This window comes from Vanellus vanellus (genome assembly GCF_965231255.1).
Source record: "Vanellus vanellus genome assembly, chromosome: 18".
In the NCBI taxonomy this organism is placed as follows: domain Eukaryota; kingdom Metazoa; phylum Chordata; class Aves; order Charadriiformes; family Charadriidae; genus Vanellus; species Vanellus vanellus.
In genome coordinates, this window is record NC_138923.1 from 6,241,968 (window position 1) to 6,263,092 (window position 21,125).

General features: G+C 47.3%; 1 protein-coding gene across 1 annotated transcript; it reads right to left on the minus strand.

The window, feature by feature from the left end:
- Positions 1 to 2,068: 2,068 nt before the first annotated feature.
- URM1 (ubiquitin related modifier 1) lies at positions 2,069 to 19,311 on the minus strand. Its single transcript, XM_082492441.1, has 5 exons — positions 19,269 to 19,311; positions 16,397 to 16,467; positions 4,094 to 4,175; positions 3,040 to 3,088; positions 2,069 to 2,315 (listed from the first exon to the last, which is right to left on the minus strand). The coding sequence occupies exons 1-5, from the start codon at positions 19,301 to 19,303 to the stop codon at positions 2,247 to 2,249; spliced, it is 306 nt and encodes a 101-aa protein (XP_082348567.1). The 5' UTR covers positions 19,304 to 19,311; the 3' UTR covers positions 2,069 to 2,246.
- Between the last annotated feature and the right edge of the window lie 1,814 nt (positions 19,312 to 21,125).

The window sequence follows — 21,125 nt, forward strand, 5'->3', positions numbered from 1 at the left end:
GAGAATGTTTTAAAAGGCTTTTATTTCAGAAACTTTTTTGTTGTTGTTACAGGATTTTGCTGTACCCCTCTTCTCCCCTCCCCTGGCTTCCCTCATCTTCCCATTTCTAGCTTTTTTTTTAAGCAATGATTGGCAGCTTTTACTACAGCAGGAGCTAGGCCATCTGGGTCTACCTGCGCTAGCGAGGGGAGTAACACCTCCCAGGGAAGGAACTCATCCTATCATGAACAAACAGCTGGGGGGGATAAGAACAGACAAGCCCAGCCTAAGGCAAAAATGCAGCATAGAAGCCGGGCAGGCAGCAGTGCTCAAGACGAACCTGCCTTTTCCCACTTGCGTTTAAGTCCGTTTCAAGCTGCACGCCACGCAGGTTCATTGTTTTTCAGCCAGCTCCTACCATCACCTGGAATCCCCTCTCTGCTCCCCTGGCCCAGCAAAGCTTATGGCCGTGAACTGAGGACAGAGAAGAGCCTTTGGCCTGTCTGTGTCATTTACAAACGGCGCAAGCTGGACTCGAGTCACTGCGGCTGGATTTGGAAAAGGCTGAATATCAGTTTGTTACCAGCAGTGGGCTTGAAGTTAGGGTTTCTCAGATGCAGTAGCATCGTAGTCTGCGAGTGCTTTTAGTTACACAGGTTGTGGTGAGGTAAACGTGAGAGAGGAGTCACCGGAGAAGTCAGACGGGGGAATTACTCTTTGGCACTCCCTCCACATCAGACAGAGCAACTCCTGTCAGGCACAGGACGGTAAAGGCTCCTTGTACGGTGCACTCGGGGTGTGAGGCTGGACTGCCCAAGCAGGGGCTGGTGCACTGCGCTGCTAACCGCCTCCCAGCGCCTCCTCGGCAGCTCCCAGAGATCGAGGACAGGGCGAGCAGTACGTGGTGCAGACCAGCTCTGAGATGTGTACTGACTGAGATACGGCACGAGCGAGCACTCTGCCCCGGGAGAGCCACTGCTCGGGCAGGAGCGCCGCTGCTGGGGGACCACCATGTGCTGCTGGAGCTGTGCCAAAACGCAGGTGAGCAGGGCAGGGGGGAGCGCAGGAAGGACAATCCTGGTTGGACACTCCTAGAAGCTCACGCAGCACGTTTCAGACCTGTTGGCACCAACGCTATCCTCTCTGACCCCTTCCCTGTGCTCTCGCCGTGGCCTCCTGGCTGGCAGGCAGGCCAGTCCGTCTGTCCAAGGAAACTTCTGGAAAGCCAACAGCATCCATGCCCTAGCAAAGCTGTGCACACCCACTTCCGCTGCGCTCACAGGACTTCCTCAGGGTGTGCAGTAAGAAGCCTCCCCCTCCCACTGACGGAAAGGGTTAAAGCCACTGACTTTCTTTCCTGGGTCTCTGTGCATCTCCATCCCCAGCCCTTCCCCAGCCAGGCTGCAGCAACGCAGCTCCCCACCTGCACAGAACGCAAGACAGGCTGATCAATTCTGTCCATCACGGTGACAGAAAGATAATTTGCTGCCCTTATCACTCTGTGCTGTCTCAGGCTGGGCACGGGTTTGTTTCCCCTCCAACCAAATGGTTATAAATTGACATTGTTCATGGTCTTGTACTTCACCCTGCCTCAGCTCAGGTATGAAAAAGGCATGAGGCATCAGAAAAACAAAACCAAAACAGCCTATTTCTCTCCCACTTCCCACAAATAAATATAATGACAAGTGGAAAGCCACTACAGACGGCTCTGAAGCTGTAATGTCTGCCACCTCAGAGAAGAACTAGTAAAGTCACCTTTTGTTTCCTTGCGCTTCATGTCTCGCCCTTCCCTGATCGTCCCTGTGGCTGGCGCACAGACTGTACCAACACTAAGTATCGTGTTAAAAGAATCCCGGTACCCAGCACCAACACAGAGACACCCCAGCTTTGCCCCAAAGCAGGCACAACTCCCCCAGAACACCTCATTGCCTGAAAAGACACACCAACCTACTCGAGGTTCAGCACCCCTCCTCCTCCTGTCACAGAAAAACAAAGTCCCACATGCTGCAGGTGCTCTCTGCTCATTAGGGTACCTGGAAGCGCAGTCAGGAGAGGTGAAATGAGGACGAAAAGATGGATGCTGTTGTGGTAGACAGCAGGCCGCGTGCTGGCAGGGCTTTATTTGCATGTCTAGTAACAAGTGAATGCGGTGGGAAGATGCAGAGACCGGGCACAGGCAGTTCAAGAGAGGTTTGGGTGGGTTTAGGTTTTTGTTTGGGTTTTTTGCCCAGGGGTTTGGATTTACATCCTCTTGTTTTTCCAGGAGTTCACCCGCCGTGCAATGTTGAGATGAAAAGCACATTATCCTGATCCTGGAGTTTATAATCCAGCTCGCCCTGCAGGCCAAGAAAAAAAGTGAAAAATGGTTTAAATGTCATTTCCAAATACTAGCTGCAAAGAGAAAACAGCTCATAAAAAGATGGTGAGTGTTAGGGAGAGCAGAAGGGGATAGACTGATGTTTTCATCCTAACAGAGGCAAAGGTTAGAGATCAGACAAGGAGCTGGCATTCATTATCCCACACCGCTTTCTGGACCAGGGTTTTGACACAACAGGTGGTTGCCTGAGGCAGGAAAATAGTCAGGGGCTGTTTGTTGTCTGAGCACAACAGTGGGCTGAAAAGGGAAGATATTTACCAGTTGCCTGTTTGGGCAGAAATCTCCCCAGGGCTGCCTTCACCTCCTACAGCATCACCCTACTCTAGCCAAGGGGGTCTGCCTGGGGCTGGGAAGCTGCCTGGTACCCAAAAGCTGTTGCTCACGCATGGGGGAGACCTGCTAGCAGCCAGAGGTGCGAAGCCCATTGCCAGAGGCCAAGGAATACGGGTGATGTCTCTTCAGACGCTGGCTGGCTTGATGAGCCTCAGCAGGTTCGAGAAAGGCTCCAGGCTTCCAAACAGCCACAGTACAATATAGGGAGAGAGATCCCAGCCTGCCCCTTCCCCCTCAAATACGAGATGCTTCGCTCGGGGCAAGAATCAGAAATAGATTCTCTGAGAGCAACCACAGAACAGACAGAGAAATATTTTCAACAAAGAGAGTCAAACTGAAGGAGTACAGACCATTAGTTCCCAGTCTGCGTCGTTGATGAGCACCAAAATTCCTGGCCTCCTGCAGAACAGAGAAAAATGATTAGGATACAGGGCTGCTAAAAAGCTTCACAAACAGTTTAGAACAAGGGATGTTACAGCACAGATCACAAGCTGACTGCCTATAAAGCCAAAGAGAAAAAGGAATCCTAGCACGGAGGTGGAAACAGGTACAGTCTGTGCCCTTTCTAGATCAAATAAAGGGGAGGCAGGAGCGATCCCAGAGCTCATTTGAATCAAAATGCACCATTCCTGAGGATGCTCCAAGATGACTACATTTCCGTACCATGTAGAAAAGCCAGGTAATTAAAACCCACGCACTACAGTCGAGCGCAGAGAGTTCGATGTGAAGGTAGGGAAAGCTATTTCGCTGCCCCTACCAAAGGCACTAAACACCCGGGATCCACTCCGTGCCCCTGATTACAGGCAAAGGGATTCCCCCTCTTTGATCTTCAGTGTCCTGCAATTGTCTCTCCCGTTACCAGGGGACCTGGCACACGCTTCAGCTCACAAAGATCCGTGACGAATGTTAAACACCCCCAGCGCCACCCCGCAGTCAGGGATGGCTTGCACAGCTCACTCTGCTCCATTTCTCTTGGCTTTTTTTTTTCCCCTCCACGAGGCTGGCCCCATTTTGACAATAAAAATATATTTCCCAGAAGAAATATTTGTTGGCATTTCTCTGAGTGACTGCTTCAGTCCCAGTGATGTCAGCAGGGAACAGACAGACCTGCTAAAACTCCTGGAATTGAGGATACATGCGCTACGCCGCTCCAGGTGACAAGGGAGAGAAAGTATACATGGCTCTGCTTCACATTTAAGGTTTAAAGATTTGGGTGAGGGCTGCAAAAGACGCTCTCCGTGGAACAGGGTGAGGCGTAGCATGGGACATCTACCGTTATCACTTTAGCAAATCCCATACTTTCATGGTCATTAACCTGCTTCTTGCAACAAACAGGAAAAACATATCCCAAGATGTGGGGACCAACAGAGAAACACAACGAGGATTCATAACAGTTGTACTTACACAGATTCCCCTTGCATAAATAATTCTGGTCGTTCTTTCAACAGATTCTGTTTGATCCACTTTAGCAGGTTTCTGATATCCCCTGAAAGGAGAAAGGACAGCAGTTTACAAACTAGCTGACGGCTCCTAGCTGATGCGAGAACAAAGTGATTGTTTATCCACAAAAGGGTAGATGAGGAACATGCAGGATGGACAGGGCTAGCTGAAAACTTCCAGTCAAAGAAACCACCTAACAGGACTGTCCCTTACGAGTATCTAACAGGCAGCCCTGCCTCAAGGGAGCTCAGGGCTCTGCCCCAAACCCCACAGTTTGGCAGAAGAGGTTTCCCATAGAAAAGGCATCCCACAAAGAATGAATGCAGTTCGTGCTGAAGCACCAATCCAGTGGGAGACCGTCAATGTTAAGATCTCTTTAACACATCCCATATCCTGCATGTTCCGTTATCACCTAACAAATTGACATTTAATTTAATTGACGTTTTTAACAAAAAAACTCTCTGTGCGTTTAATTAGATTTAAAAAGTCCAAACAAGCAAGCCTAAGAACATGAAAGGAGTAAAGGTAGACACTGTCGGTACCAAAACCAGGATGAACTCTTGGAGACATGAGTTCTGGGGCACAAACATGGGCATAACCATGCATTAAACACGCACGCAGGCAGCGGACACAGTAGCTGTATTTTGGACACTTGCAATATCCCTCGGCATTACACCTGCTGCCGTGGTGGGTTCCCCATGCCATGCCTGCTCCCTCCCTTTACACTTTGTGCTTATAGCTTCTTTATTAAAGCTCAGCCTTTATCTTTCCATTTCAGTAGGTGACAGGAAGGATTTGTCTTCATGTAAAAGGAGGAGGAGACACTGCTGGCGGGTTTTTATAGTATCAATTTTACTTTGTGAGGCAAAAACAATTTCTTTAGTGATAGCATCAGTTAATTTCCTATTGGAGAGGTGAGAAGAGACAGAGGGGGGGAATAATCCGTTACAGGGTTTAGAGAAGCTGACAAATTGCAATGTGGAGTTCTCCTGCATTTGCCTCTATATTTCACCGTTCCACAAACCACTTCATCATTCTGAATCCACAATCAGTTATTCTCCTGGGGCTCCTTTAAACAGCCCTTTGAAAGCCCCGAAAGAGTTTTGTTTGTTTTCAAGGCGTGAGGAAGCTTTCTGAAAGCACAAATCCACCAGTGAGGGCTGGAGCCCCGCTCACAGGATGAGCAGGGACGCCGGGATGGGTTTCCACATCTCCCTCACATGTGGTAACCTTGCCGTAGTCACGGGGAACCTTTCTGCACGCGCCTGTCTGAGCTAAAATCAAACTCTGTGTACGGTTCCCCACATGTTTGCTCCACGACCAGCAAAAATAAATGCACTCAGTCCCTGCCTTAGCCCAGGATTTTATGGGATCACAGACGCCACCCAAAGCAGAGCTGGGGTTCTTCCAAATAACGTTACCCCCATCACTTCCGTCACGCCAAGGATGAACAGTCCTGGCGTAGGCAGGTGCACATCAACTAGGCGATGGGGACCTAGGCGATGGGATCTGCAGCAGATGGGGGCCTCTTTTCCTAGGGAAAGGGGGAGGGGGATGCTCTGAGATTCCCTCTGTTCCCCACCCCCCGCCGTTTCCCAGGGCATTGGTGCCTCCGGATCACAGCATTCCCCGCCGGCACACTGGTTCCACTGTGGGGCTGCCTGGAGCACGACAGGTATTGCTGATCCAGTGCTCTGATCAGGGCAGATAGATCTGCTTTGTGCCTTAAAACTGCCTGATGAGCTGGATCACCTGCCTGGGGCCAACCCATGACTCCCTTGTAATGATATGTAGTTAAGAGCACAAAATAGACAAAATTCTGCCACTTTCCTAGCAACATGCACTGGGGATGGCAACCACTGCTCAGAAGGTATATATATACACCACGTCAGTCAGTCAGTCACCGGAACAAGAGTTAACTATATTCACCGTCCCCTGAAAAATGCTGCTGCAACGTAAAGCCCTCAGGATCTCACACCCAAACGGCTCCTGCTCTCCATCACCAAGAAATGAAAGCCGGAGAGGAAGAAAGATGGAGAGGAGCCTTCAGGAGACGGAGGGGGGGCACAAAGGGGACACCAGCCCCACCGCAGCAACGCCGCGAGCTGTTTCATATTTATGCACTTGCAGCAAGACACACAACAATGAGCTGTGCCATATACCATTCTCCTTGCGTGGAATAAGCAGCCCTTTCCTCTGGGACCTTTCAGGAGAGATCATTTAAACAGAAACACGCTGCACCAGCTGGATAAAAGACAGCCACCTAGAAGCAGCCTGGACGAAGGGGCGAGAGGACTGATTTATTCCAGGCTGAGCTGGAAGACTCCCTCACCCCTACTCCTTCCATAATAAATGTTATTTTCAGCCCCACCTGAGCCTACATTCATTTACTCCTCCCCAGAAGTCACATACACACGTACTGAAGAATTTAGATAGTAGGGAAAAAAAACTGATACCCCTGTGCATGCCTGGAGCTTCCCTGCTCCAAATGGCAATGAAAATTACGGCCGCTTCTCCACAGCCAACCTTAAGACATAATACTTTCGGCTGCTTTCTCAGCATTGAATTTTTTCCCCCACCTTCATGTCTCTACATTCTGTACACCAATATTACAAGAACAAATCAATTATAAAGGATGAAAAATGACCAGAGCCACACCAAAACCATCTCCCACAAGTAAGATATTGAAAAGGAACGAGATTACTTCCATTACAAGTGGTCTGAGGAGAAGCCATCTTGCAGCTCCGTGCCTTGAATAGCAGTCTTGATCAACAGCTCAGGACTCCGTATGTTACCATGATGGAAATAATAAGAGGTAAATTATAGCACAACCTCTTATCTCTTACAGTTGACTTACGTAGTGTTCCTAACACATTTTCTTTCTGATACTCTGCTACGGGTCTAACCGGTTTCCAGCTCCCTGGGCTGAGGATTTGCTATGCCAACAGCAGGTCCTCTACAAATGACATACAAGGAAGGAAAAAAATCTCAACCTGGTCAGGCACCACATCCACTGACAAGTTAAACCATCACTACAACATAGCAATTTTACACTCATGTTGGTTCTGAAGCTGTCCCCCCATCACAGAACAGAGGCGTTTGCTATTTGCAGGAGCACAGTTGTACTACATGTGCTGCCATTTGGCTGCAAAAGCAACTGTGCATTTTGGCCCAGGAATGAGGTTGAGGTGAGAGCTGAGATAATATGCTCCTGCATCACCAACTCGAGTCCAGCTCATCGCAGTAATGATATGTTTTTATCATTGCTGCACAGCCTCAGTGAAATCCTTTTGGTAGCCTACTCCATTTCATTCACAGCAAACAAATATCCACACCAAAAAATCCACTCTAATTATCATTATCTGTCCTCGCCATTGGCAGCATCGGCAGAGAAGCAAAAGTGAACCAGCCAAGGAAGCTGAAATATTCTCAAACTGCAAAGGAGGGACTGAAGCACATGGTAGGAAATCCCTGTCTCATTTGTATACAGAGACAGCTTCTGTTGCCTGTGCTAACAGTACATCAAACCTCTCCAAATTCTCAGGAAAAATAATCTAAAGTTAATTAAAAAAAGAAAAACTGACAAACGTTTGAGAAAATTGCTTAGTTCAAGTGCACAGATGGGAGCTCAAATCCACAATACATACATAAAACAAATCACCCAGCGAAACACACAGCTCAGGAAAACGAAGTGTGTGCTTGCAGTGACACAAAGTCATTGGCTTGTCACGCAAGCGGACAGGATGCAAGAACTGCAGTGAGCGTGCATACAAAAACCCAACAGCGTCGGCTCATTTTCAGCCCAGCTGCATCATAAACGCTCCTGGTTGTGGCACACAGAAGTGCACAGTCCTTGCGTATCCTCCAAGGCCTGATCTTCTGCATTACTCCAACTGTTCCTTGATGAAGAATCTGCTGAGCTTACTCTGCAAGAGAAATGCATCTAAGACTCCATTTTAGCACTGCCTGGAACAAGAGCCTAGATTCACTTGCACCCTCAAAACCAGGGCTAAAATTCATAGATCTTTCCTAGCTCAATAAAATCTCCTGGACCTGACAGATTCATCAGTGATAACTCAGCAAAGAGGACACTTGCTGTGTGCAGAGAGAAACCAGGTGCCTCAAATAAGAAACACCAAGCTGGGTGTTGCACTAGAAGGATCTCACACTGAACTGAAAAATGTGCAGAAACACAGGATTTTGCGCAATCATAATACCAGCTGACACGGACACGCAGCTCCCAGCTTCCAGAGAGCTGCACCGGTTGCTGGCAGATTCACACACACACTCATGCGATGACCAGACACCTCTATGTCCCCTGCCTTAAAATCCACATACAAACCTGCACAAAGCAGACAGTGCCTTGAAGGGCACCCAGAGGGTGTAATTACACCCATATTCTTGCCTTGGCCGCAGAACTGGGAGCTTATATCAGGGAAATAGGGAAACCCTATAAAGGCCAAACCATGGAAAATTCCCTTCTGGTCCGTAATAAATAAGATATATGCAGCACTGGTCACTAAGGGGTCAGTGCTTCAAGAGCACAGCGCTTTCCCGGGCCGCCTTGCGGATACCTCCCTGTGGGGTACCATTTCTTTGACCCAGAATAAGATCATTTATCATACTGACCATGGCTGAGCTCCAATTTGCTGAGGTCACTAACTCTGGACGAGCGCCGCTCCACCCACATTCTCAGCCACCGGCCTGTAACCATGACAAAGCCCCTTCCCTGCCTCTCCTCTGCCATTATTCCCCCTGCCTGCATGGAAATGTATGGAAAGACAATTTGTATGCCCCTTTCCCTGCTTAAGCAGCTTGTTTTTAAAATTGACAAACCAGCTCCCAATACCTGCTGCCCCTCCAGGTGCATGCCTTCTCTCTGCTTCTGAATCTGACGACCCTCCAGGATTCTGCTTTCTAAAAGAGCTTGGGACCGAAGGGATCCTTCAGGCTCCTCCAGCCTCCCATCTGATATGCAAATCATTCGCTGAAGCAGATGATGGTGTGCCATAAACTGCAGAAGAAGACCTGGAATAGCTGATATAAATGGAGTCACAGGCAAATGGGTTCAGCACTACGCAGAGTGAGCAGCAAGGCAAAATCTTGCAGCAAGAGCAAAATCCATTTTCTCTGACAAGCGCACAAGCCAATCCTGCCACGCACTGGAGTGGGCAGTGATTTAAGTACTATGGAAAAAAATAGGGGGCAACTACAGCCAGACACAAGAGAATCCTAATCATTGCTCTCATCTGTTCTTGTCTGCTACAAATGAATGTCAAGGTCTTGGCTTCTGTAATTTTTAATTGCGTTATGACATCTTTTTCTCACTTCTCATCTAAAAGAGCAATACTTTTCTCATTTTCCTGTGTCCACACAAGAGTAAGGGATCACAGGAGTCTTTCATAGCCCTCCTGTTAGCAGCGAAGACTCGGATCCCAGCCATCACCCAGCAATTCTCAGCCCTGAGACTTTAATCACAATGCTCGTAAACTGGAGAGGAGCTGCTTGGGATCGACCACTACCATGGGTAGGAGAACACAAGTTCAAGGGATCTCCCATCCCACTTGCTAGACAGCAGCAAGCCTCCAGATCCATCAGCTCCCGTGACAAAAAAGCAGCTCCGAGCTGATCCCCACAGTAAACCTAATCCCTACTCATTTCCAAAGTCAGAGCATCTAATTCCGTAACACCCAACACTATTGTCAGTTCAGGCTCCCAAATAAATGCCAGCGCACCAAACTGTCTCTTTTAATTAGGATCACAGATCACTAGTGCTGGTCCAAGGTCTTGCCTCTCGTTCAAAATTGTCAAAGGAAGGAGCCCAGAGAGCTTCAAAGACTATCGCACCAGCAGTGAAGTGCCAGATTGGGAATCTCAGACATTAAAAATAACATCTTGTTAACAGGTCCTGTGATTTTATCCCTCTCCCAGTCCAGAATTATGCTCAACAAATGAACATCCCAAGCCTTGCCCACTCTGATTTTAAGATGCTTGAGCAATGTGGACCTGCTACCAAACCCCAAGGAGACTGTGCCATGGTCTAATAGTTTTGCAGTCAGGAATCTTCTGCTAATGCACCAAACTCCCATTTCTTCATCCCTCCCTATCAATCTATGCTAGATGATATTGCATCACCGTGGCTATAATCTCTCCTTCCCAGTGATAAAGGAGATATCCCACCTCATCACTTTTCCATTCATTTATCCTGCTTAACCTTGAATGTTGCTGGTTAATTTTTTTAAGCTGCTCAGGAAGACAATTCAGAGCATGCATTGCTAACTGCGGGCGTAAAGCTTAGCCAAAATCCATCAAACTGAAATTTTCCCTCTCTCCTATTTTCCTGGCTTCTGGGTTTTGTGTGCACACGCGCACCGAGAGTTAAAAAGGAAACCTTATCACCATTACAAGAGACTACATAGAGCTGACGTGAGACCCCAGACCACAGAGGAAGGTGTCTGCTCCTGCCAGCATGCAGAGGGATTCCCTGGCAGCCTGGCACTGCCCTGCGCAAAGCCAGCCTGGCTGGGGGAATCCCCTGGGCTGGGCTCTCCCTGGCACTGCCAGCTGGATCAGAAAGCGCCTTGAAGGCAACTCCTTGCCCCCCTCCCAGCCTGGCTGGTGGCTGGTGTCCCCTCTGGCTGCTGGATGAGTCAGTGTCTCAGCTCGCTCAGGAACTGCCACGATTTTATTCCTCTAAATACAGAAATCATGCAGAGTCCAGTCCTCACCTCTACTTTCAGTCTCAGATCTGCTTTGCTATTATTGGACTTTCATATACGGCAAGCACCATTAAACCGATTCCTGTCCAGCCAACCCAGCCACCCCCACAGATACTCCAAGCCCCTCAGTCTTACTTGAAAGGGGAAAAGAAAGGGCCAGTGAGATGATCAGGGTGGAGGAGAGGGGGGGTAAGATTTACAAGTGAATGGAGGTAAGAATGGAGCAGTTTGTGGGATAAAGGGGCTGCAGAGGGAGCTTTACAGATGTGCAGAGGGACGGCGGCTCATTGTTTAATTAAGCAGAAAGTGGCTCTTTTGAAAAGCAATTTTGCACAGGAGCTCTGAGCTCAGCAAACAACTCCTGCGAGTGAGGGCAGGAGGAGAAAGGAACAGCTGGCCCGGAGCCGTGTGAACCGCATGCTAAGCGGTTTAAAGGGCCCGGATCCTCCTCCCCAGCCCTGCTCCGCTGCCACCCTCTGAACAGTGCTGTCAGCACAGCAAATCCCACCAAGAGAAAAGAGAGAGCAGAGCGGGGGGGGCTGGCACAGAAAGGTTATCCTGCTAGGTGTCCGCACTGCAATACAGCGGCTGGGAAGGAGGGCGGAACAGCCAGGCTTTGTTATCCCAGGGATTTGGTCACACACAAGAGCTGGTTTCTCGGTGCCTGGGAAGCTCCTTCCTCAATGAGTTGGGATGAGCTGATCCAGTAACGCGGCTCCATGGCCTCCCGGGAGAGCGCTGGGACTGCTCCTGCGAGGGCGTGTGTTTTTTTTCCCGTTCCCTCTGAAGGACTCAGCTCCTTGCGCAGAAGCGACGCGTGGCCTCGCTGGGACTGTGACCCAAAGCTGTGCAGGCAGCCACTGAGCCCCGTATCAGGGCTGCAAACGCGGCAGGGAGTGCTCGATCGTGGCAGCGGCAGCCCTGCAGCATCACACCAGGCTCCGGGTGCTGCAAACGTGGCTGCTCACACCGATTGCTGGAAAGAGCAGCTGGGATCCAGGGCTGAGCTAGCCCAGGCTGAGGTCCCACCCTGCATAACCCACTGAGTCCTCTTTTCCTTGCCAGCCAATACATCATTACCTTCCTAAGAAAGATACACAAGAAGGAGAATAACCCCAGAGTCATTTGAGACCTCAGAGTACCGTACACTGCAGTTAAAAAGATTTGACTGCATGAAATTCCATAGAGCTACAGCATTTTTTTATCATTCTTCTAATAAGTCTCTGCATTATCAAATATATTTTCATTCCTTCTTTGGAGCAAGTTTTAAAATGTTAGGAATTATAAACAGAGCAATAAAAGCATTCCAGAATATTAATAACTTAACTACAACGTGCTACCTAGCAATAGCACTGGGCATTTACAGACAACCGATGCCAACTGCCACTCTTGATTTTACACGTTGTTTTGGCATAGCAGCCCAGTCAACTCTGAACACATGCCATGCCGTATTTTTTAAGCCACTCTGCCTGTAACACAGGTCTGATCTCTTGAGATCCCCAGGCTCTTTTCCGAGAAGATGAATGCTCCCAACTCCCCAGCAGTCCTCCATGCTGTGCAGAACAAGGCCCCTGGAAGGCAAAGCTCTCGAGGAGCAGACCATGCTCTTCTCTATGGGGATTTAACATAAGCAGCACTTGGCAGATTATTTTAATTTTCCCTCCGAAAAAAATCTGATTAGCAACAGGCTTTTTCCCCAGGGTTTTGGTAAAGGGAAACCACAAACAATTACCAAAACACACTGATTAAAAATTTATCCTTCCAGACTTGTAAGTGCCAAAACACAGTGAATTCTTGATTACCCCAGAAGGTCCGAGAGACCACTGCTGAAACTGGTCCCTGCTGCTCCAAAAACACAAGTCATCATCACTGAAACCACGGGAGAAGTTGGAATTCGAAGGCCTGGACCTGCAGCTGAGCAGCCTGCAGCACAACTGCCAGAGACTTTATAAACAGCCCCAACCTCCGGATACAACATCCAGTAGAGAGCACAGCAGAGGGGTTTTGTAAACACTCTTCATCCGCATGATGCTGCTGAGCTAAAACTGAACTGACTACAGGGGTTAAACAATGCCAGTGACTTCCTACCCTTCCAACAGCGTCCATGCAACTCGCATGGCCATAGACAAATCCACCACTGTGAGTCCCAGTGAGATGGAGGAAGGAGCTCCGGCATCACTTGCAGAGCAGTCACACAATGATCTATTTGATTACTGAAGCACTTGGTTAAATTACTGTGGCTTGTTTCAGGAGGAGGCTGCCAAATACATTTTCAGTTTTTAATTTAGGGTTTCTCTCTTTTATGCTCCATTGTCTCTAATAGCCTCTTAGATGCTTGAAAATAAAGTTGATTTCCCTGCCAATTTAATCCTCTCTCCATGTGACAAATATCGTTATTCCCCCAGCTGCCTTCTCCCACACACACTGTTTTTATGCAGAATAAGCCAACAGGGCATTAATGCCTTTAGATCCTCTAACAGCATTATCAATGGGATCATCAAAATAGCCAGTAATTTGGGACAAGATTCTTGTTTAACCTGAGGCCTTCTTTCCACCACAGCTCTAAAAGATTACACAGTCCTGCACAAAGCGTGGCTTATGTAAATCTGTCTGCCTATACAGATAGATCACACCTTTTTAAGTTCCTACTTGGCAGCAACTTTAACATGCAGGCTAAGACAGCTCCGCTTTGGAAATAAAGAACTGCTGTTTTACTGACATTAGGATACAAAAAGCCCCTTGGATAATAAAAATAGGTCCCGGCACACGGCTGTACCCTTCGTGGCTCGCTCTTGGCCCATTTGCAGTTTCTTTCCTCCTGCCTTTCCTAATCCCTCCAGGAGCCCATCTCCAGGCGTCAGAAAAGAACAGAGAATGAAATCTTCTTGAAAAAGTTAACTGGATCTGGAACCCACCTACTTTCCACCTCGTGCCTGTTACCAGGAAAAAGGAAATGATGACATAAGAACTCGTTCAAACAACATTATTATCATTCAGAGAACACTGCCCTTGTCAACTACGGGGCACAGCTCGTTTTATTCACATAAACATTTGCAGGTACTTCTTCATATAATTTTCCACCTCCCCTCACCTCTAGGATATATATAAAAATGCCCAAAAAAATAAAATATAGCTGGGTCCAATGTCCCAGAGAGAAGCAGTTGCTCCGCAAAAAGGAGGACAAAGACAAAAATAACCTAGAAAGAAAGCAAGAGTGGGTAAGAGAGGGCAAAATGGCCAAAAATAAGCTTGACGGCTAATGAAATCAGTTAAAATGGGGTTAGAAGTGCAGGTCTTCAAGCCGTGTTCATACTACAGATCTTTCCCCAGAGTATTAAGTGATGGACATACAGGGTAAGGTAAGCAACAGGAAGTATGCACCAAGTAGAACTGAGCTGTTTTTTTTAATTTAATCATTGTAATTCTGGCTGCACGAGGGCAGCAGGGAACATACTACATAGATCTTTATTCACCCAGAGATAGGTGAATTAAGCTTTCTTATGTGAATGAGGAAAATGCAATGCATAAGGAATAATCGAAAATTACAAGAATTTACCAAATTTCTTATTCGCGTGTTTCTGATCTGTTTCTACTGATTCCTCACTTCTACAACATAATTCTCATCCAGAAATATTATGAAGGGCGTCTCCAGTGATCCCTTACTGTCACACATTAACCACACGTCTGCCTACCCCATCCCTGTGCTGGGTATAAATGTCACTATAGCAGAAGCCTCACAATTCAGTCAGTGTCTGCTCCTCAGCCGACGCAATCCACAACCTGCTCAAAAACTGAAACCTCCCTGTCACTCAAGGCACATGGAAACGGCACACTGCAAACCAGGGGATCTGGCAAGTGGGCACACTGTCTATTCTGCCACTCTTGTTACAGGCATAGCAGCATCTGAAAAAAGAGGCAGTGTAAAAAGCTGGGAGCAATAATGTGTTAGATGAATCTGGAATGAATCACTGGAGATCACGAGTTTGAACCCTGAGACTGAGCCAGATCTTCAGGGAAAGATTTATCCCTTAGGATAAATCCAGCTCGTAGTGAAGCCTACAGAAGTCTTCCCGGCAATTTCAAGTGGGAATGGATTAGGCCACGTACAACTGCACCGCTGACAACCATCGGGCTAGAAGAATCATTCTTTGATATTAATCTTCCCTCTTCCCCTGGCAGAAATAAAGATCTTATGTAATAAGCCCTTCTTCTTGAGCATCTGATCATGGTTTGAACACCACCAATGTGGTGGATATCAGTGGGCATTTTAAATTTACATAACACTGAAGAAAATTATGCTCTAGCCCCCAACTTTATAAACCAACTAAATTAGTGTTTTGGCATTTCTTTACTATCTTCCATTTAAGGATCTTAAGTGCTTTAACAGTACTGGAATTTAATGCTGAACTCTCTTGTGATACATTAAAGTATCACTACTGCTTCACTAGCAACAAGGGAAAGTTAAGCAACACGACTAAACTCACAAAGCAAATCAGCATCAGGTCATGTTTCTGGATCCCTAGTCCCTGTCCTTAACCACAAGATAATGCACTATTCCAGTGCTCCTATTATATTTGAATTACATGTACTTATGTCCAAGCATCAAAAGCGCTTCTACCAATCTCTAATTACTTCCAGGCACAGCAAGAAGATTTCAGGCCTGAACGTTCACAGCACATAGATTATGGTATTAGCCATTCATGAGATATTAGTTGTTAACATTCCCTGATGCTTTGTATTATTTCAGTTTATAATCCCACTCTCAAATAGCATAAAGCATTGCTATCTAGCTGGAAGAATTCAAAACATACCTGCGGCAAAATTATGTTGCAGCTGAAGTATGCACACACATAAGGAGAAACAAGAGAGTCAGTACAGCACTTCTCAGTATTGATATTCCAAATCACAAACCAGAGATTATCACTGTTTATCACTGGGACACTCAAGTCTTTCTCTTAACAACATCCTATTTTTTACTCTATAGGCAGGATGTCCAGCATCACATTCGCGTATTAGCTTTGCCATTTTCAACTGCATAGTTAATATAAAATGATTACATACAGCGGAAAGTCAAACGAGTAGATAACATACATTTATGTCACGGTGCTATATACACATCCACATATCTATACACTACCTATATATGCACACACATATATGCCTCTTGGAAACCTCAGAACAGGCAAGGTAAGACAAGGGAGAGAGGAGGTTATTGGTGGTTTCACGTATCAAGCAAGACAAATGTAGACTTGATGGAAGTATTCAGAGGTTATTGTCTGTCCAGGAGGAGGAAGGCAGAAGTCTTAAGGAAGGACTCAACTGATAAGTGCTTAGAGAACAGGAAAGATGCTCAGACTACGACTACTTCTGCTTGGTATTTACTTTGAGGACTAACCATCATCTGTCAAGCTATCTGATCCACGGCATGTCTGAAAGTGCTTTTAAAATACATTGATTCTTGTTGCCAACTAATGAAACTGTTCTACAAACCAGCTTTGTTTCATTTGTTGTCATTATTTCAAGTTATCCAACAGGTTCTGATACTCACAAGGCTCTGGTTGACAGGGCAAAGTCACCTGATGCTTTTTGACACCATCAAACAAGAGTTCTGCACCACCTCTGAAATAAAAACAATGAACCACTGAGATTTTGTTTTATTGTCAAAAGGAAGACAGTACAAAAGAGTCAATTTACATAGATGCCACAACAGAGAAAACAAATGACACAGACTATATTTAGCACAGGATTCTCTTTGTCTTTTTTTCCTCTCACAAACCACAAGTTCATAGGGGAAGTTGCCATCTCCCATCGCCAACACATACAGGAGGCTCCATCGCGGGCCAGAACCCTACGGTGCCAGGCATCGTCCCAACAGAACAAGAAAATGGCTCCCATCCCAACACGCTTACAAATCCCCGTGCAGCATCTAGCCTAACGCCTTCCCTCTCCCTTCAGCTATCAGCATTGCTTCAATTCAAACAATATTACAGCCACCACACTATATCCAACATCGCTCGTCCCTAACACCTTTTAGCCAGAAGTTTCAAGGCATTTCACAAAACGTGAAAAATTGTAGCATCCTTCTGGAATAAATATTTCCCCCTATTTCCACTTGTAAACAGAGAGAGGAAATGACTCAGACAAGGTTACACAGCAAGTCAGCTGCACAGCCAGCAGTCCTTGAGTCCTGGCAACCCTTTCTTGATCTACTTACTACAAAACGTTCCCTCTCAGGAGAGACTTGACTGGGAGAAGCAAGTAGAGCAAGCGACAATGATGACAAGTCAAAGTAAAAATAAATAAATAAACAAATACACCATCTTCCTCCACTGAACAACCTGATGATTATCCCTCTTCTGATATTCAGAACGTGCTGGGGGACTAGGCTCAGATAATTAAGTGATGGCCTCTGCAAGCACAAGAGATCAGGCATGAGTAAAATATGCAGAGGCTGGCAAGTACAGGAGCTGGTCCTCACGCATGACAAAAAATGGATTTAAATTGGGTCCAGGTACCTAATCTCCTTCAGCTCTTAAAAAAAAAAAAAAAAAAAACCAACTCATTTTTGTAGCTGCAACTTACAAGCCTCAGTAAGCACCTCACCTACATCCCTTTTCCAGAAAAAGAACAATTGTGAAAATCTTGAACTTTACAAACTTAATCAGTTTTCCTGATGTTGTGAGACCAAAGGCCAAACTCAGTCTTAGAAGATTATAAAACTTTATCATGTGAGTAGGGACATGGACAATAAGCATGGATGCTACTTTAAGATACAGAACACAGAAGTAGATAGTGTGAGCTCTTGATTCTCGACTGAACAGGATGGCCAAAGTTTTAACAATTAGGAAACTCTTAAAAAACTCAACTTACTTGATGCTCCACTGAGGTAGAAAAATGACCAATCCGTTTTTTTTTGCCATATAATTGTGGCAAAATATTCTTCCAACTTAAACGTAGATTATTTTAGAAAAATTTTCCTATAAAGTTACTTTCTGGAAACTTGTTGGTGCCTCGCATCCCTTGGAAACCAACACAATAAAGAGAAATATTTAAAATAAATAATCCCCAACTAAATATCAACTAAGATACATCCACACGTTACTAAGTTCCTTTAAGTTCAATATCTAAAAATGCCACACTAGGTTTTCTTGGCTCTGCAATGGAAGAGCACAACGGAACCCTTGTTATGCCTTCAGCAGCATTACTTATATGCAGCAACTCTCCTAAAGAGCACTCTGTTGGTGTTCTTCCACCAGCTCACAAAAAATAGTTATCTGAAAATTGAAGCAGCAATTATTAACGTGAGCGGAGATTCATGCGAGAGAACAAGTCACAGCAATTATATGAAAAACATTTTTTTATGTAATGAAAACAAGGTCACACTTTGTTACAGCGGGAAATGTAGATTGCAAGATAAGGTCCTTCTGTAATGCGCTAGCTCTGGGGAACTCAGCTGTGATTTGTACATAGAGAGCTCATTTATGCATTTCCAAGGGAAGCAAAAATGCATCTTACTCTTCTGGGAAAATTAGGAGAGCTACTGCAGCTGGAAGTGGGAAAGACTGAGGAAAGGATTCTTAAGGAGAAGGGCATTTAAAGGGTTATGACATCTCTGTGTTTCTGAAAGGGTGGGAAAAAGCAAATAAATAGTAGCCTTTTAGCTTCTGCTAAAAGGCGGCTTTAACAAAATAACACAAGTATTTCCACAAATATGCATAGACTTCCACTGCAAACACTTTAACTTCCCAGCAACAGAGCATTAGCGATGCAGATCCTACAGCAATGAAGACCTGAAAACCGAAATGCTACAAAGCAGGAACCCGCCTATTTTACACTGAACTGAAACAACTGAAACACAAAGCAAAGTGAATGCGCGTGTAGACACACATACAAACACGCACATATGTACATATACACACAGAGAAAAAAGCCGAAAAACAAGCGAAAGGTTTTTATAAATAATTTTAATAATTAAAAAAAAAAAAAAAAAAGGTTAAAAAGGGAGAAAGGAAAGGACTTGTACAAGACGCTCACACAGAGTCGTACGCGCGGCCACGCCGCCGCCGTGGTGGAGGAGGGCCGGGCCGGGCGGCGGCAGCCCGGGCCCAGCCCCGCACTGCCTGGGCCGCACCAGGGGGGCCGGCGCCGCACGGCAGCGCTGCGGGAAGGCGCCCCGGCGGTGCCTGACACCCCGGCCCCGTTCCCCGGGGGCGGCTGTACCCGCAGCCCGAAGCCCCGCCACAGCGGCAGCACCGGGCCCAGCTCGTAGCATCCCCCCAGGCCGCGCGCAACAGCCGCTCCGCCTCAGGACCGCGGCCACCTCACCGAGGGGCTCTGCTCTGCCCGGCCCTACCCTCCGCCCGGGTCCCCGGCCCCCGCTGCGGCCCCCAGGTCCCGCCGCCGCCGCCGCCCGCGCTCACCCGAACTCCACCTGCAGCGACACGGGCGCCGCCATCTTGGCGGCGGCGGGGCGGGAGGGGAAAGGCGCGCGCGGGCCGCGCCGGAAGTGTCGCGCCGACTTCCGGCCGCGCCGCGTTGCCCGGCAACGGCGGGAAGGAGGGGGCGGCCGCGGACCCGGCAGCCGCGGTCTGGCACGGGCCTGCCGCTCCCCGGAGCCCGGCCGCGGCCCGGGCAGCGTTGGTGCGGGCCGAGCGGGTTGGCCTGGCCTAGGGACAGCCCTCAGCGGAGCTTCCGCGGCGCCGGGGTCCAGCGGGCGGGTGCACGCTCTGTTCGGGGCTGCTGGAAGGGAGGCCCGTTCTTCCAGGGGTGTGTGCTAGGCTCTTACGCCAGGCGATGTTATTTTAAAATATCTATTTCTGCATTAAGTTCACATTTTGCTACGCACAGAGCCCTTTTTCACGTTGTGAATGCTTCAGCTGTGCAAATGCAAGGAGCCCCAGCAGGGGTTTCCCAGCAGCAAAGCCAACGTGCTGCCTCCCAGTTAATTTGAATTTTTAGTAAGGAAGCAGAAATGGTGAGGCTGGGTGAGACTAACGACCGCTTCTGTCACCACCATGGAAGATGTGCTTCTCCGTGTCAGAGAAGGCAGCAGTTCAGCATCCCCTTCTGCTCAGGGTCGCCTCTCCCAGCGAGCACATCTCCACAGCATCGGGCACTTTCCAGCACCATGTTAAACAACACGGATCACATCTGTCGCCTGTTTGTTTTCCCCTCCTATCCCCAGAGGGAGAAGCATGTACGCGAGCAGGATGCAGCAATGGTGGCGACAGCTGGGCTGTGCAATGGTGCAGGCTCCTCTCCCCCACAACATGGAGCTGCACCGGGCAGCACTGGTGGAAAAACTGCAGCCCCTTAACCCTCCCTCCACTCAGTGGAGTGTTTGGATTTGAAAAAGGCACGTATGGGTACACACATGCACATAGAAATGTAATATATACACATATACATGGTGCATTATGTGTAAGGGGCATAAATTTACGCAGACAGATTGCTCCTCGTTTATGCTAACGGGGGTCAGAGTATGCCTAACCCTGAGAGCAGAAGGTGGTGGTGTTTGTAATGGCCTTTTGTTCTCGGAGGAGATCATTCTCCGGGCTGGGCCCCAGGAAAGGCCAGTCCCCAGCGCAGATGAACGCTGCCGTTGCTGCCGGGGTTACGTGATGGCAGAGACATGAAGCTTTTGACCATGGTCTTCATCCAAAAATTCCAGCTGGATTTTAAATATTGCTAAATCCCGGGCCTTTTGGGTATCTCAGAGATACGGCCCAGGATGTTGAACTGATTGTACGGGAAACCGGCTGAGGGAAGAAGCCTTAGACAAAAATCTTACTTCTATACACTTCAGAAATGACTGAAGCACTCTGTATACAGAGGATCTGGTAATCTGGACTCCAGATCAGTGTTTGCAGTTATGGTTTTATACGAGCTATTCTTCTTGCCTCCAGAAATCATTTATGAGGCCAAATAATAGGAGAACTGGCTCCTAAAAGAATCTTGATTCCTGACTTATAGAAATACAACAAAATATAACAGATTTAGTGCTAGTACTTCCCCAGAAAAGCAAAAAGAATTTAAAAAGAAAGAGAACAGTAATCATAAATACCAATTTGGCTCATTCAAGCATTCAAACCTGGTTACTGTTAATAATTGCCCTGGAAATAGAGTCAGCGAGAACATGAGATATGGGGGACGTTTTTATGGACATGTTGTGCTTAGGAGAGGAGCGAGTCTTGTCTCCATGCTGGGTGCTGAAATCAGAGCATCACAAATTCTCTGGTATATGCTTGGGGATGGGGAATGTAATCTCCTTGAGAAAG

Bases quoted from the DNA above. Each gene is read 5' to 3' on its own strand.
- URM1 (XM_082492441.1), bottom strand. From the start codon at position 19,303: ATGGCGGCGCCCGTGTCGCTGCAGGTGGAGTTCGG. The intron at 4,176-16,396 runs GTGAGTATCAGA...TTCTCCTTTCAG, and splicing joins GCCCTGTCAACCAGAGCCTT to GGGATATCAGAAACCTGCTA. The intron at 2,316-3,039 runs GTCTGTACTCCT...CTTGGCCTGCAG, and splicing joins ACGCAGACTGGGAACTAATG to GGCGAGCTGGATTATAAACT.